The 17,584-nt window shown below is 37.7% G+C and overlaps 1 protein-coding gene across 1 annotated transcript; it reads left to right on the top strand.

Annotated features, from left to right (window-relative positions):
* The first annotated feature begins 15,292 nt into the window (after window positions 1-15,292).
* On the top strand, window positions 15,293-17,373 carry LOC145102804 (annexin-like protein RJ4). Its single transcript, XM_079040280.1, has 6 exons — window positions 15,293-15,438; window positions 15,531-15,676; window positions 15,785-16,003; window positions 16,087-16,299; window positions 16,402-16,491; window positions 16,972-17,373. Exons 1-6 carry the CDS (start codon window positions 15,366-15,368, stop codon window positions 17,173-17,175), a joined length of 945 nt encoding a protein of 314 aa, XP_078896406.1. The 5' UTR covers window positions 15,293-15,365; the 3' UTR covers window positions 17,176-17,373.
* Window positions 17,374-17,584: the final 211 nt, after the last annotated feature.

Below are 17,584 nucleotides of genomic sequence, written 5' to 3'. Positions count from 1 at the left end.
ATATATATATATATATATATATATATATATATATAGGGGTGAGATATATTGAGAACTTATAGTTTCCCGAGTACCCGAGAACTAAAAGTGGAACATTAGATCAAATTAACTCATTAAGACATGATCATTATCTTACTAATTTCATTTAATGTTTAATTCTTTATGTTATTGGATATATTAATAAAAAGGTCTAAAAATTAGCATAATAAAATAATTTTTTTAATTTTTTTATAAAAATAATAACTTTCAATTTTTTAAAAATTATAAATTTTTTAATTTTTTTTAGAAAACATTAATTTAAAAAAAAATGATTTTTTTTAATAAAAAACTGCATTTTTTTAAAACAGTAAATTAGAAAAAAAAACTTGAATATTTAATATATATATATATATATATATATATATATATATATATATATATATATATATATATATATATATATATTTTAATATTCGTGTAAGTAAATCTTAGAAAAACTCATAGTTATTTACTAATCTATAAATACAATAGTACAAGTATTTTATTTGATACAAAATCAAATATAAAAAAAAATGCTACAAAATTTCAAAGCGTTTTCATGTCTTCGTGTAAAGATTTCCATATTTTCTTCAATTTATCACTTTTCACATCTTCAATATTTTCCACGAATTCTTCCAAATGTACTAGCAAATTAAAAAAAATTGATTAATGCAAGAACACTCACAAAAATGCATATGTATATATAATGTAAGATTCACATGTGATTATATGATGTGATATTCAAATGTGATTGTATCTTTTTCAAATGTGATATTCATAAGAAAATTAAAAAAAATAATTAACGAAAAACACTCATACCGAATGATGTGTGCATATAATCATAATTTATATGTGATTCACTTGTAATTTACATTTGATTCACATGTAATTCATATGTGATTTATACGTGAATTACATGTGAATCAGATGTGTTACTTGTGAATCACATGAAATTCACATATGATTCACTTGTAATTTATATGTGAATTACATATGATTTACATGAATCACTTGTAATTCATATGTGATTCAATTGTGATAAATATGAATCATTACACACTTATAGTCTTGCTTCCAACTAATTACTAAAATATTATGCTAATTCACACAAATCACATATGATTTGTAATTGATTATTTCCATTAGCCAATTAATTACTTCACAAGTTACTTATGCAACAATTGACGAACATATATTAAAATAAAGGCTAGAATGTAGCTTAGTTGAAGATGATAACTAGAAATCCTTATTTATTGTTTTTTGCGCCTCTGCATACATATATCTACACTAGCCAGATATATCATCCTGTTATCCCAATGAACAACTCAATGTATGAAGTTTCACTTTCTCAATCAAGAAAAAAATGGAAGTATGTAGTCTCCATTTGTAGTTGTCCTTTCTGTATAAAAATAAAACACCAAAGTCTAATTTCCACTCATTTTTGTCAGATCGGAAAAGATAAAGAAAAACTATATAGCAAAATCAATCATAATACAAATGGAAGCAACCCACTCTGTATCAAAGCCCAACTTCTTACTACTGAATTGTAATATTGCAGTCAACTCAGATACATTAACACCAACAACATCACCATTTTCTACAATTAGATCATACACCCTTGTTCCAAACCTGATATTAACCTTCAAAAATAGGAAACATTAATTATTACCTTAGTTAGAACACATAAAACCGTAAGGCCCTGTTGGTCACTTAGTATACACGAACTCAGATTTGTGCAAGTCTTCAATATTCCTAAGTTTTAACTACATTAGATCAATATAGATTTGTTCCACAAATAGGAGAAAATTTCAACTCATGATGAATATTCATTCTCCCATAGTATACAATAACTCAATTGTTACATCCCCAAATTTCAAAACCAAAAATTTCATTTTTGATTTAAAGATTCATAAAATAGATTACTAAAAATACCATCAATGTTATCTCATATCATGAAAACCATAAGTCAACCATCTCAAAAACATATCATAGGAAATTAATGTCAGAGTACAAATCCCAAGAATCTCATGTGCAAAAAATCATGTGTGCGATGCGTTGCTATTGTGCCGACTCCTTTCCCTTCGAAGAAGAAGGAACTGAAACAAAAACTGAAAACTGTAAGCACAAATCTTAGTGAGTTCCCCCATCATACCACATACCATACAATAATCATACTGTCTAACATGTCCGGGTACTAGACTACCCCTTCGGTCTCTTTCTACTAGTAACTGCGTAGCATGTCCGGGTACTGAACTACCCCTTCGGTCTCTTTCAACCGGTAACTCGCATTGCATATTAGGGTGCTGGACTACCTCTTTGGTCCTTTCGACTGGTACCTCGCCTAGCATATCAGGGCGCTAGCCTACCCCTTCGGTCCTTTCGACCGGTACCTCGCCTAGCATATCAGGGTGCTCGCCTACCCCTTCGGTCCTTTCGACCGATATCGAGGACTATTTCAGCCCTTACTTCTATAATATAACATCCTAGCTCATAAACACATAATTCATATACTACCTAGCTTACCAAGGTGCTGGCATACCACTTCGGTCCTTTCGACCGGTACTAGGGCCAATCCTACCCCTCCTACAACTATCACATAATATCATAACATACTAACACATAAAACATAATAGATAGTGACATACCAGAAAATTATCACAAAGACAATCAACATGTAAATCTATTCATATCATGTATAAGGAGACATCGGTTAAATCTCTCTCTCTCTCTCTCTCTCTCTATATATATATATATATATATATATATATATATATATATATATATATATATATATTAGAAACCTTATGACATCACCTTCAACAACCAAGGCCATTGATTGTGTTTCACTTCTAACGTTTCCACCCTTAGATCAAAATACTCACATCATGAAAATTCAAATGTTGTTTCTTTTGAACAATACATATGCGCCTCTGTAATCTCTCTATAGTTTCCAAACTCGGATTACATATGATCCCACGATTTCAAGAGTTAAATAGATTCCATTAAGCCCCTTCTAGCGGCACCTCAACCTCCTGGTCTCTCGATATGCTTATAATCAAACGCTTCCTCATATCAAAATCAATTGCGATCATCACCATCCCTCGAAATCAATAGTACCGATATATGGATTTCCATTCAAAATGTAATAAATTGTGAACAATAGCATCTTTCCTGATCAACAACTAATCAACAACTACCAATGGTGGTCTTCAATGGATTTATCTGGTAGCAATTATATCTATTGATTCTTTTAATGTATATAGACATGAGTAATGCCCTAAACTGATGTTTTTAAAACCAATTTTGATTTTTTATTTGGGTTTCGATCTTTAGCCCTAAATCAATTTGTGTTGCTTGAACTAGATTGTATTCGTTGTGCTTGATGCATTGGCTATATCAATTTTAACCTTAGTTTCTTTGATATTTTTGGTGAGATAGGCTAAGAAAGGGGTTTTCCATTGTGAGGAATAATCGCAAGACAAACATGAAAATGGAGGAAGAAGACGAAGATCCACCACTTGCTGTAGAGATTAATGAAACGCTAGACAGATTAACAATCACTATATATCCATTCTTATTAACAATCAACTGGTTAATTATATATTGAATGGACAACATGGAAAGAGGATAGTTTTTATATCGAATAATGAAACTAAAATCTTTAAATTACTAAACTTTATTCATGGACATGTTGTAGATGCCAAAAATATCTGTTTTCAGCTCAAAAAGCATCAAGATTCTTCCACATTTCCTAAAGCCTTCTTATAAATAGTATTTGCAGTAAGTGATATTATTATTATTATTATTATTATTACTTTAATAATTTAATATGCTTATTTTTTAATTATCATTTCTTGTAGTATGTTGTAGTTCTTAACAAGGTTGATATGGTTTCTTTAGATGCTCTACAAGAACTAGAAAAATAGATTCAAAGCATTAATTCACTTGCTAATATAATTCATTCTGTGAATTGTCAGGTAGATATGTCCATAGTATTAGATTGCAAAGCATATGATGCTTTGGTTAGTAATTTATCCTTCATTTTCATTAAATAAACATTTTTATTCTCAATAATATCATACCAATTTGACATTTTTTCCTCAAAATATATTACGTCACAACATGTTGCACACTTGGAACAATTACTAGTAGAAAATAAATCACTAACTACAAAATATCTTCATGATAGTGGTGTGAGGACTATGTGCATTTGTGATTCACAACAGCTTAATCTTGATATTTGTATCACTTTATAACCTCAAAATATGTAATTGTTTATAGTTTATTGTTTATTATTATTTTTTTTATAGATTTTGTATTGTGTAAAATGAGTTGTTGTTTATTGTTTATTGTTTATTATTATTATTATTTGCCAGTAAAATGAGTTGTTGTCAAGAAGAACAAGGAAAAGGCAGATAATAAAATGAGTTGTTGTCAAGAAGAACAAGGAAGAGGCAGATGGTGGTCTAAAAAACTCAACTTATAACCATTTTGTTGGATCAAGAATCTCTACAGAAGTAGCAAGGCAGGTATTACAACTGAAGTTTATCGTGATATATTGTATTTTACTTTTTTAGTATTTTGTAATTTTCAATAAAAGTTACAAATTTGACTAAAAAAAATCTTAAATTCTGGTTTTGTATTTTACTTATGTTGCATTATGAATCATACATTGTTACATTTGTATCATTATGTTAAATTATAACTAAAAAATGTTTATGCTTGATATGATTATTTAATAGTCAACATGAATGTCTCATGTATAACTTCTTTTTGTATTTTATGACTCATATCATAATCATATTTGATTTCTTTCTATAATGTTCACTCAAAACCATTTCGGCAATCATCTTTTAGAATAATATAACCTTCGTGTCATGTGAATGATTTTATATTTCCATTAATGCATATTAAAATGTTTTTTAGGAGTCAAAAGAAGTCTATCGACTCTATGTTTATTTCAGGTACTGTTTGTAAAAACATGGACCATTTCTTGAATTTGATTTTTCAAAGGGACCATGTTAGCATCCTACTTTTTTATTTATCTTTTATTATATATTAAATGGATGGATTTTTTAAATAAATATAGTCTAGAAAAGGGTAAAACTGTATTTTTTTTCATATTTACTTTTATTATACTTGGAAAATCATCCTTTTTTTTCGTTTTTCTGTTAATATATAATAAAATAAAATAAATATTCATTAAATTTAAAAGTTTGTTTAACTGATTTAATGTTAACTTCATTTATAAAAAGAATGTATTCAACTCATTTAAACCTCATAATAATTTTTGAAATAAATTTCATTCATTCCTTATTAAAAGCACATTCTTAGCACTCACATTTCTTATATTCTTTTAATAATTCATATCTATTATATGAGACGTATGTACAAGATTAAGGGACATCATCGCTGAAATTTAAAGAATCAAAAAATTCAAAATTTGATATCCTTTCCATAATCATTGTTGAAAGTGTTTTTGTAAATCATATGTTGTTTGTCCATTATGTTTATTCAGACCATTTTCAACATCACGTTCGAACAACATCACCCTTTGCATCATCACATTCATCATCCATGTTCATTCTTTAATATGATGTTATTAATTCCTATTAATTATAAAAACATCTTTCAATTGTCCTTCAAATTGATTTGACCAATATGCTCTTATATGTTTCAATTTTTTTTGAGTTTTTATAACTGTGTTGAGTGGATACAAAGTGGATTGTAGTTACTATTTTGTTTTTAACAGACTTAGTTAATAGCAATATACTTTCACTTTAATCTGTAATATTTTGAATTTATACATTTTTATTTTCTGTTTTGCCGTGATCATTTATGTCATTATTATGATTACAATGCTATTAACATAACTAAGGACCATTTTTTAAAATTTCAGTTTACATAACCATTTTCTAAAAATTTCAGTTACCATTTTTAAACAATTCAGTTTACATGGAGAATTTTTGTAATTGTTATATAACATTTTAAAAGGACCATTTTAAACCCTGATGACATTTGACAAGATAACATCCTACTTTCAATTGTTCTTCAAATTGATTTGACCATTATGCCCTTATAGCAATGTATTTCTGAATCATAAATACAATTATATTTTGTTATTGCTGAAGGTGGAATGACACATAATAGTAGCAATGAAATTGTCTTTGATTGTCTTGCTAACATTAATGCATCGAAGAAAACATGGAACATCGTGTTCAGTGCTCCCCATGACCCTTTGGCCAACTTCACCCCAGCATATCGGAGTCCTGCACCTCCGACCGTACAACATCTCGAATGGGGGACGATCAATACTCGCGTGATAGGTATTGTTGTACGAGTACTCAGCCAAAGGAAGATAGGTATCCCAGCTACCACCGAAATCTAACACGCACGCCCGCAACATATCCTCCAAAGTCTGGATGGTCCGCTCACTCTGACCATCCGTCTGTGGGTGAAAAGCGGTGCTAAAATGCAGACGAGTGCCCAACTCATCATGAAACCTCTTCCAAAACCTGGAAGTGAACTGCACATCTCGATCTGATATCACTGACACTGGCACCCCGTGCCGCGCCACTATCTCCCTGATATAGATATCGGCCAACTTTTCGGCCGAGATACTCTCCGGAATTGGAATAAAATGAGCTCTCTTGGTCAACCGATCCACGATGACCTAAATCGAATCTACTCCTCGCGCCGTTCGTGGAAGCTTCGTGATAAAATCCATCGTAATATCCTCCCATTTCCACAACGGGATATCCGACGGCTGCATCTTGTCGTGCGGTCTCTGATGCTCGGCCTTGACCTTCCTGCAGGTCAAACACCGCTCGACGTACCACGCCACATCCTGCTTCATGCAGGGCCACCAATAGTCCAGGCGAAGATCCCAATACATCTTCGTTGCCCCTGGATGAATAGATAATCGGGATTTATGCGCCTCCTCCATCAAGATCTGGCACACGCCTCCATGATACGTCACCCATACCCTACGGTGTAGTGTCAACAACCCCCGGCTATCATAATCAAAGGAGGTGACTTGACCCACTATTCGCTCACTCTTCCGATGCTCCTCCTTTATAGCCTCCTGTTGAGCCTCCCGAATCTGCTCCAACAGAGGAGTCACCATAGTCATCCTCATGCAAACATCCCTGGTCGCCGCCGCCTTGCGGCTAAGCGCATCGGCCACCACATTGGCTTTCCCCGGGTGGTAAAGGATCTCGCAATCATAATCCTTCACCACGTCCAACCACCGACGCTGCCTCATGTTCAGATTCGGCTGATCCATGAGGTACCTCAAACTGTTGTGGTCCGTGTAAATGGTACAACGAACCCCATAAAGGTAATGCCGCCAAATCTTGAGGGCGAAGACCACTGCCCCAAACTCTAAATCGTGCGTCGGGTAGTTCGCCTCGTGAGGCTTCAGCTACCTCGAGGCATAAGCAATGACATGCCCTCTCTGCATCAACACTGCACCTAAACCTGAGATCGACGCTTTGCAATATACCACAAAATCCTCCACGCCCTCGGGCAGGGCTATGATCGGCGCCTCGCACAATCTCTGCCTCAGAGTCTCGAACGCTGCCTGCTGCTCAGGCCCCCACCGAAAGACCACGACTTTCCTAGTCAACCGTGTCAGGGGTACGACTATCTTGGAGAAATCCTGAATGAACCTCCGGTAGTAGCCTGCTAATCCTAGGAAACTCCGAATCTCAGATGGAGATTTCGGAACCTCCCACCTCATCACGGCCTCCACCTTGGCCGGGTCTACTGAAATCCCGTTCTGATTGACGAGGTGCCCAAGAAACTGCACCTCGCGCAACCAAAACTCACATTTGGAGAACTTGGCGTACAAGATCTCCCTCCTCAGGGTCTCCAATACCTCTCTCAGATGCTCCTCATGCTCCTCCTGAGTCTTAGAATAAACCAAGATGTCATCAATGAAAACTATCACAGACCGATCCAACATCGGCCTGCACATGCGGTTCATGAGGTCTATGAACGCGGCAGGAGCATTGGTGAGCCCAAATGGCATCACCACGAACTCATAATGGCCATAACGCGTCCGAAACGCGGTCTTCCGTATATCTTCCTCTATAACCCTCATCTGATGATAGCCTGAACGCAAATCGATCTTGGAGAACCAAGATGCTCCCTGCAACTGATCAAAGAGATCATCAATCCTCGGGAGTGGGTAACGGTTCTTCACCGTTACCTTATTCAGCTCCCGATAATTTATACACATCCGATCCGACACATCCTTCTTCTTCACAAACAGGATCGGGGCTCCCCAGGGTGAACTGCTCGGACGAATAAATCCCTTGTCCAGCAGCTCCTGCAGCTGCGTAAACAACTCCTGCATCTCGGGAGGAGCCAACCGATAGGGTGCCTTGGCTATCGGAGCCGCACCAGGAACTAGGTCGATCCTGAACTCTACCTGGTGCTCCGGAGGTATTCCAGGAAGCTCCTCCGGGAACACATCAGCGTAGTCTCGTACCACTGGAACCTCGCTCACCTTCGCCTTACCTGTCTCCCGGCTATCCATAACGTACGCGACATACCCCATGCATCCCTGCTGCAGGTAGCGCCTAGCTCTCGCTGCTGAACATACTATAGGTCCACGCTGTGGCCTCTCGCCGTAGGTCACCAACTCTCCCCCGCTTGGGGTCCTGACCCGCACTAGCTGTTGTGCGCAATCTATCACCGCCCCATTAGGGCTCAACCAATCCGTGCCTATAATCACCTTGTTCCCCCGCAACGGTATGGGAACCAAATCCACCAAATAACGCTCCTCAAATAACCTCGAAACACAATCCCTGAACACTGCTGATGCTCGCACCGATCGATCATCGGCAATCTCTACCTCTGAAGGGCAATCCAACATGCCCTAGGACTCAGTAAACCTCTTGCTAAGCGCAAGGGAAACAAATGATCGGGTGGCACCCGAGTCGAACAACACCTGAACCAGAATATCGTTCACATGGAACGATCCTAATGCATATACACAGAGGTACCTGAAACCAAAACTAAAGAAGAGGTACCTGAAACCAAAACTGAAAACTATAAGCACGAAGCTTAGTGAGTCCCCCCATCGTACCGCATATCATACAATCACATATCGCACATATTGTCGGTCATTTATGGGGTGCCCGACCTACCCGGTACGACCATTCTGGGGTGCCGACCTACCCGTGTCAAGCCATTCTGGGGTGCTGACTACCCATGTCACGCCGTTCTGGGGTGCTGACTACCCTTCGGTCCTAACGACCGAACCTCGGGGACTATTTCACCCCCTACTGCTACTATCACATATATCATAACATAACATATTATCAGACATATCTGGGGTGCCTGAACTACCCTTCGGTCCTAACAACCGAACTCGGGGACTAGTCCCCTCCTACTACCTCTATTGCATATAACATAAAAAGCCAGCATGCAAACATATCATCATATATTGTCAGGCGTATCTGGGGTGTCTGACCACCCTTCGGTCCTAACAACCGAACTCTATTAGTATCACATGCAACATATCATGCTAGCATATAACATATCAGGTAGTAGCAAACCTAGATGATATCACAAAGACAATCATCTAACATACGAACCCTACCGGTGGGCCGACATTGTGGCCGTAGACCCACCGCTACTGGAAGGTAACTCACCTCGAAGTAGCTGCTGATCTGTGTGGGAAAGGTCTATCTGCTGCTGCTGCTGCTTCGGAAATCCTCCGACTGTAATTCCCACCAAACACTTAATCAATTACTGCTAACCGCCCTCAGGGTAAATTGTCCATTTACCCTTAACAAGTCATAAGTCAAGTCAGAGTCAACTACTAGTTGACCAGACTCACTGAGTTGGCTAGCCAACTCGTTGAGTCCCTTTCCTTTAGTCTGACCATAAGTCCGTCTCTACTCGTCGCGTTAAGCGTAGACTCGACGAGTCTTCCTTCTATACCCAAGGCCAATAGTCCTTCATCCTACTCGCTGAGTTGTATGAACAACTCGCCGAGTTCATCTTCATCCGAAGAACACTCTAAGCTGTGATTCGCCGAGTTGCTCTTGAGACAAGGAGATTGGCGTGAACTCGCCGAGTCATTGCAATGACTCGCCGAGTGACTTCATGAGTGAGTCTGGCTTCCAACCCACTGAGTCATACCCTATGACTCACCACTCCAACTCGCAACACAAAAGGGGAACAACCCGGGGACTCGCGACCCGACTCGCCGAGTCAGATGAACGACTCGCCGAGTCTGCCTCATGCAAAAACTATACACGCGATTTGGCTTGAATCCAGTCCATGCCATTTATAGATCTGGGTTCCTAGGGCCTGGTTTAAATGTAAAGTTTCCAACTTTACTTGTAGATAATCACCAATGAAGGTTTTAGGGCTCAAAGTGTACCAAAAGGGGTAAATCTAAAACTTTCATGCAGTATGACTCCATAAAGGCAGTAGATCCAAGCTCCAGGGACTAAATCATGCCTAGATCTAAAGGCTAACAACTAATTACAACCCACCAAGCACAAAAAAGCTTGAAGAATGGCTCAAAAAGGACTTTCATGAAGCTATTAGGGACTACAAGCTTGAAACAGAGGGGAAACGAGCTATACCTTAAGGAAAACATTGAGATGACACAAAAATGCTTGGCCTCATTCTCCTGTTCTTGATCTACTCCTCTTTCTCCTCCAAAAACTTCAAGAACACACCCAAAACACTTCAATCTCACAAGGAAAAGGGCAAAGATGATGTTGGGAGCTCTGAGGGTGAATGGGGGAGAGGTTGGGGCGGAAATGAGTGTTTAAATAGGGTGCAACCCTTGAAATTTAGGGTTTCAACAGACAGCGGTGACTCGCCGAGTCGCCAACTTAAACGTGCCCCCGGACCGCGTCTGTAACACCCAAAGTTTTGAAGACCAAGAAAGGAAAGAAAACCCTAAGTTTAGGGGTCGACTCGACGAGTCCAAGGAGGGACTCGGCGAGTCCGAGCGGGATCCGGGTCGAGGTGTAAGTGACCAACTCGGCGAGTCTGGTCTGTGCAAGGAAAACCCTAAATTCGGGACTTGGAGCCTATTTAAGCGCCTCATTCTCTCCCCTAGGGTTCCTTTACTGCTTCTTTCACCCAGAACATTAAACCCTAGCCGCCATATCCTCTATTTGAGCCATTTGTTGCCTTGGAAGGTGCATTAAAGCTTGGAGAAGGAAAAAGGAACTTGGAGTAGCAAGAAGGGACTATACATCTGGGATTGTGAGTTCATTCTGAGCATTTGGAGGTAATAAACTAGTTCGTGGACCCTTTTTGCACCTAGATCTATGTGTGGTTGTTGGGGCTTTTTAGCCATAGTGTTATTATTTTGACTTAGAAGCCAAATCTGAAGTTGCTACTTCAGATCTAAGCATATTATGGTCTTGAGAAGCATAAAGTAGCAGCCCTTGAGTTGATTATGGAGCCTCCTTGCCTTAAACCCTAGTTTGTGGTGTATTTTGCCTAGATCTCCTTCTCTACACGTAAAGTTTGCAACTTTACGTGAGGAATGGGTTTGGGAAGGGTAGATCTACAGTTTGGAGTCCATGCATGACTCAAAAGTCCTCTGCATGTATGGAGATCTGAATGGACTCGGCGAGTCCTTTGAGTGGACTCGGCGAGTAGCATGATGAATTGGAGGAACTCGACGAGTGGGATGAACAGCTCGTCGAGTCAGACGAAGTTGGGTAGGAACTCGGCGAGTTGGATGAACAACTCGGCGAGTCTGTTGAAGGTTATCCTGGACTCGGCGAGTTTGTTCTTGGACTCGGCGAGTCAGGTTGCGAAACCCCAAACCCTTCAAGTTGAGACTCGAATCAGTGAGTCGAATGGAGACTCGGTGAGTTGGACAGGTCAGGACTCGGAAATCGGTAGACTCGGCAAGTCATGGACTGACTCGGCGAGTCGAGTCGCGAATGGAAGGACTCTGAACATATGAACTCGGCGAGTCAGTAGGGTGACTCGGCGAGTAGGGTTGACCTGGAAGGTTGACTTGGACCAGGACCTTGACTTTGACCAGAGTTGACTTGGTTGTCTTTCGGGGGTCAGTTAGACTCAGTGTTGCTTTGACATTGGTAGCTCGGGGAGCGAGTGGAGCAAGAGTTCAGAGAGTTGCCGGGCAGCAGCTAGTGGGTTCATCAGCCAGTTCAACCAGTGCAGGTGAGTTTCCCTTTGTATAAATGGGTCTACCGCCACAATGCCGGCCCATGTAGTTATGAGTAGAAGACACGGGGGTTAGCCCTAGGCACAGTATGCTAGTATGTTATTCGGCACGAGGTCCAATGATAGAGGGCGGGTGCCCAAGGAATGGTTTATGTGATAGTTTATACTTGTTGTCTGTGTGATACTTGTATGTGCCTGGTAGGGAGGTAAGTGTGGGCGAGGTCCCGTATCTCACAAATAGAAGGTGTGGATGGTGTTCCACATCTCAGTAGCAGCAGAGCAGGGGCGAGGCCCAAGTTAGGGAAGGAGTGAGGGTGGGCTGGGCCCGTACCTCACTATCAGCAGGAGTATGGACGGGGTTCCATGACTCATCAGTAGCAGGACAAGGGCGGGGCCCAGAGATAGGCGAGGCCTTAGGACATGATCTGTTAGTATGTGTTTAGATTATGTGATGTGATGTGATATGCTTACGTGCTATTATATGTTAGTGGGCGAGGCGCTGTGATAGGTGAGGCCTAAGTGAAACAGATCTGTATCCGAGCAGGGCTCGAAGCTAGGCGGGGCCTGGAGCGGCGGGGCCGTTGTAGCGGGCGAGGGCCGAGGTAGGGGGCGAGGCCCAGGATAGCGGGCGTGGCCCAGTATGTGCAGTATGTGGTTATGCATGGTATGTGGTAGGGTGGGGAACTCACTAAGCTTCGTGCTTACGGTTTTCAGTTTTGGTTTCAGGTACTTCCGGTAGCGGAGGGAAGAGCTCGGGGTGATCGCATGGCACACACCATAGTTTAAGACAGCCTGAGAATGTTTACTCTGATAACGAACATGTATTTTGGAAACTAATACTCTGTTTATGTTTTAAAATGATGAATTTGCTTAAAGTAATGTTTTATTAAAAGAAATTTTTAGTCTTGAATTTTGGGACGTTACAGCGTCCCTACTCGGCAAGTCGGACCTACAACTCGCCGAGTCCAAGGCTAAAATGACAATTACTAGGATAAATTTTACGTACCAGGAACCAGGTGCTACATTAATGCAAAATAATAATAAAAACTAATACATTTTTATATATTTATACAACACAAAAAGTAAATATATTTATAAGAAAATCAATGTAAACATACTTACATAAAGTATTCATATTTTAACACCAAATTCATTAAAAATTCACAGCTTAATACAATCAATTAACAGTTTAAACAGAAAATTCACAGCTTAATGCAATTAATTCACATTTTTAAACACAAAAATAACAATTTAATACAAAGAATTCACAACTTAATATAGTTAATAAAGTTTAAACAAAAAAATTCACAGATAATACAGTTAATTCACAGTTTAAACATAAAAATCATAACTTAATACATAAAATCACAACTTATTACAATAAGTTCATAATTTAATACACAAAAGTATAAATTCACATCCATATTATCATGTTAAAATTCTCAATATAGTTAATTCACAGTTTAATATACAAAATTCACAGCTTAATAGAGTAAAATCACAATTTAATACTCAAATTCACAACTTAGTATAATAAATTTGATGTTTAATACACAAAATTATACATTCATTACTATATTCTCAAATTAAAACTCACATTTTAAGAATTTAATTCACAGTTTAATAAAGTCGTTTATGACACTCATTTACAGTGTTCACAACTTAAAGACACTTTTCAAATTTTATAATTTTCACTCATACAAATCATCAAACGCCTTGTATGCATCAAAAAAACCATTCACAATACTTATACAACTCATATTAGTGATAAATACAAAAAAAATAATCACAGTAGCATTTAGGTTATTCAAATATTAATACATAAGTTTATACACTTATTCACAACTTAATGTATAAAAACACTATTTACAGTTTCAAATTTTCATTCAGGCAAATCATCAAACACGTTGTATGCATCATGAAATGATTCTTGATTCTGATTTTTTCTAAGCCTTTAACACGTAATAGGTAGCAAAGATGGAGTAAGATGTAAAACACAATAAATAAACATGAAAATAATTGTACAAAGGTTAAAAAAACACTCATGTGAACCTCATCATAATGTACCTGTTGTGAAGAAGATGCCGAGTGACACATCAGCTGTAACAACACCACCAAATCTTATCGATCTAGCTTTGCCACTCGCAAGATCTAATAGACCTTGTCTCGTCGGATGTTGATGCTCCTGTAGCTGGCCTCATCAATTGTCAGTGACATTGTAGTCATCATTGCTGGTGGTGATTAGTGGCAGAACTTACAAATTTGGAGGAGGAAGACACTACTGGTGGTTCTATAGTGGTTGAATGGTGGTGGATCTCATAGATCTAGAGCAGAAATCACATATTTAGATGGCAGCACCGGTGTCAGCTTGGATTCCATCGGAACTCCTTTGTCTGAACATTAGATTTCCTTGGAAATCCTTCCATGTCTCGAGATCCCATCGGAACTCCTTCAATATCACGAGATCTAGCTGAAAAACTTGTAGATCTGAAATAGGAAATTGTAGATCTAGCGTCAAAAATCATAGATCTGGAGCCGGATCTCGTAGATCTGTAGAAAAGAGTGTGTGGAAGCAGTGGCGATGGATGTTCAGACATGAAGGGGGTGGTAATGATGTGACATAGAAGGTAGGAGGAAGATATTCTAATCAGAATATGAGAAAATACACCCTATCGGAGATACTAGTGGTGGTGGAGACATCGTCACTGGTGGTGGTGGTGAAGTCATCGTCACTGGTGGTGGCGGTGGTGCAATAGCCGATGACAGTGATGGTGTTCATCAGATTGGTGGTTAAGGATATAAATGAAGGTTTTTGCTCTAAATATTAAAAGGGAAGAATTTGAAGTTAATAGATCTTAGACGCATCAGGTAATGGTTCTTATGGTTATTATTCTTTTTTGGTTCTTATTTGAACCTTTATATATATATATATATATATATATATATATATATATATATATATATATATATATATATATATATATATATATATATATATATATATATATATAATCTTTGCTTAGTATAGTGGGTTTCAATATTCAATATTTTTGAAGGAAACGACAAGGGAAGAACCCAATGCAAAGAGTGAAGAAGGGGCATTACCTTCGACTTCGTTTCCCTATAAATTCTTCGGTTTATCTCAATACCCTAATACAAAGAAAGCCATGGCCACCATCGTAACCGTTGAAGATGCTTATCCTGGTGTCGATGCTGAGCTTCTTAAAAAGGCCTGCCATGGTTTTAGATCTTATCTCTCTAATATTTCTTCGTCCTTTAATTTATATAATTAATTTGCTCATTTATATATTTATTTGCTTTTATATGAACAGGATGGGGAACGGATGAAAAAGCTGTAATAGCGATTCTGGCACATCGAAATGCTACTCAAAGGAAACTGATAAGGGAGGCTTACCAAGATATGTATGACGAGGATCTTGTGAAGAGGCTTGAACATGAGTTATCTGGTGATTTTGAGGTATTCATGATGATATTCTACTGTGAATTTTTATTTTTTTATTATTTTTCTTTTTTGTGGGTGTAAATCTTATGAATAATATGTGTATGGGTTAATCGATGTATGTAGAGAGCAGTGTACCGATGGAATTTGGACCCTGCAGATCGGAATGCAGTGCTAGCAAGTGTAGCTCTACGTAAGGAGCACCGCGATTATAGAGTGATCATTGAACTGTCGTGCACTCTTTCTCCGGAGGAGCTTTTTGATGTCAAGCGAGCCTATCAATGCCGCTACAAGCGTTCTTTGGAAGAAGACATTGCTTCGCATACTTCTGACGATCTCCGAAAGGCGAGTTGTATTGGTTTGATTTCCGTTTTAATAAAATATATAAAAATAGCACATCTAACAAGTGATATTTATCTTTGGTACAGTTACTTGTAGGTTTGGTGAGCATACATAGGTACCAAGGTGATGAAGTGAACTTGAAATTGGCAAAGTCTGAGTCGATCATTCTTCGTAATGCCATTGAAGAGAAAACATTAAACCATGAAGAAATCCTCCGAATTATCACCACAAGGAGCAAGCCGCAACTCATGGCTACTTTGAATCACTACAAAGATGAACATGGTTGCAGTATGACCAAGGTATATAGGAATTTCGTTGATAAGATACGATGTTTTATGTATTATTATTATAAAAAAATCGTCTATATGTTGAAAACTCAATGTTTTTCTTAACCATTACAGCACTTGAAGGATGATCGAGACAATGGGTACACAAAAACACTACGTACCACGATTAGATGTATGAGTGACCCGATTAAGTACTTTGAAAAGGTTAGCTTTTTTTTATTCACGTGTTTGACACCATGCACTAATCCATTAACACACATGGACTAGTGCTATCAGCCATTTTCAATCATCTTTTAAAACACATTGTAAATTATATATAAAAACGAAAATTACGCACAAGAATCCTATTCAGACTCTATATTTGAAGACCGACTACCAAATTTATAATCAAATAAACACCTAGCTACATGCCAATATTTCACATAAAACATATTTCAAAACACATAGTTATAATATGTAATTAATATTTTATAAATTTTAATACAGTGATAAAATAACAAGTAATAAATTACAAAAAATATTTAAATTCATGTAAATAATTCATTTTTATAATATAAAATGGTTGATAAAAAAAATGTAGTTTAAAAATAATCAGACAAAAATCGACCATACCACGACAAACTGCCAATATTATCATTTGTGGAATACCATCTATATGCTTATTGGACGTATGCCATTGTATAGGTGATCCGTAATGCAATTAAAAGTAGTGGGACTAACGAGGATGCACTAACTCGGGTAATCGTTACACGAGCTGAGAAAGATCTACAGATTATCATGGAGCAATATCACAAGAGGAACAGTGTGCCACTTGATCAAGCTATCACAAAGGAAACTTCAGGTCATTATAAGAGGTTCCTTCTTGCGCTACTTGGGAAGGATGATTAGTTTACAACATTCATGTTTCCAGTTTGAGTTTAAAAAATGATGTTTATGAGGTTGTTCTTGGTTTAAAATTTGAAGTTACTTATGTTTCAATGTGTTTGTATGTGCTTTTGTTGTCTGTGAACAAATTAAACAAGTGATTGTGTGATGTATGATTAAGTAATTTAACTTTTGTTATTTATATTAATAAAGTTGCAACTATCCAAGCTAGTCTAAATTAAAAGTTGATGTCACTATTGTCTACAAGTAAACATGTTATCTATATCATATATAATTTACATATAATTTAAGAGAACTTTTGCCGATTTATTGAAAGGAGTGTTTAAGTATAAACTACATGACATGCCTAATTCAACTCCATATGGAAATTACAGCCTCCGAGACACATTAGTTTCCGAGGTGGCATTCGATA

The sequence above is a fragment of the Lactuca serriola genome, chromosome 1 (genome assembly GCF_051521515.1).
Source record: "Lactuca serriola cultivar US96UC23 chromosome 1, Lser_US96UC23_V15, whole genome shotgun sequence".
Lineage (NCBI taxonomy): Eukaryota > Viridiplantae > Streptophyta > Magnoliopsida > Asterales > Asteraceae > Lactuca > Lactuca serriola.
This window is presented reverse-complemented; position numbering and strand designations above follow the sequence as displayed.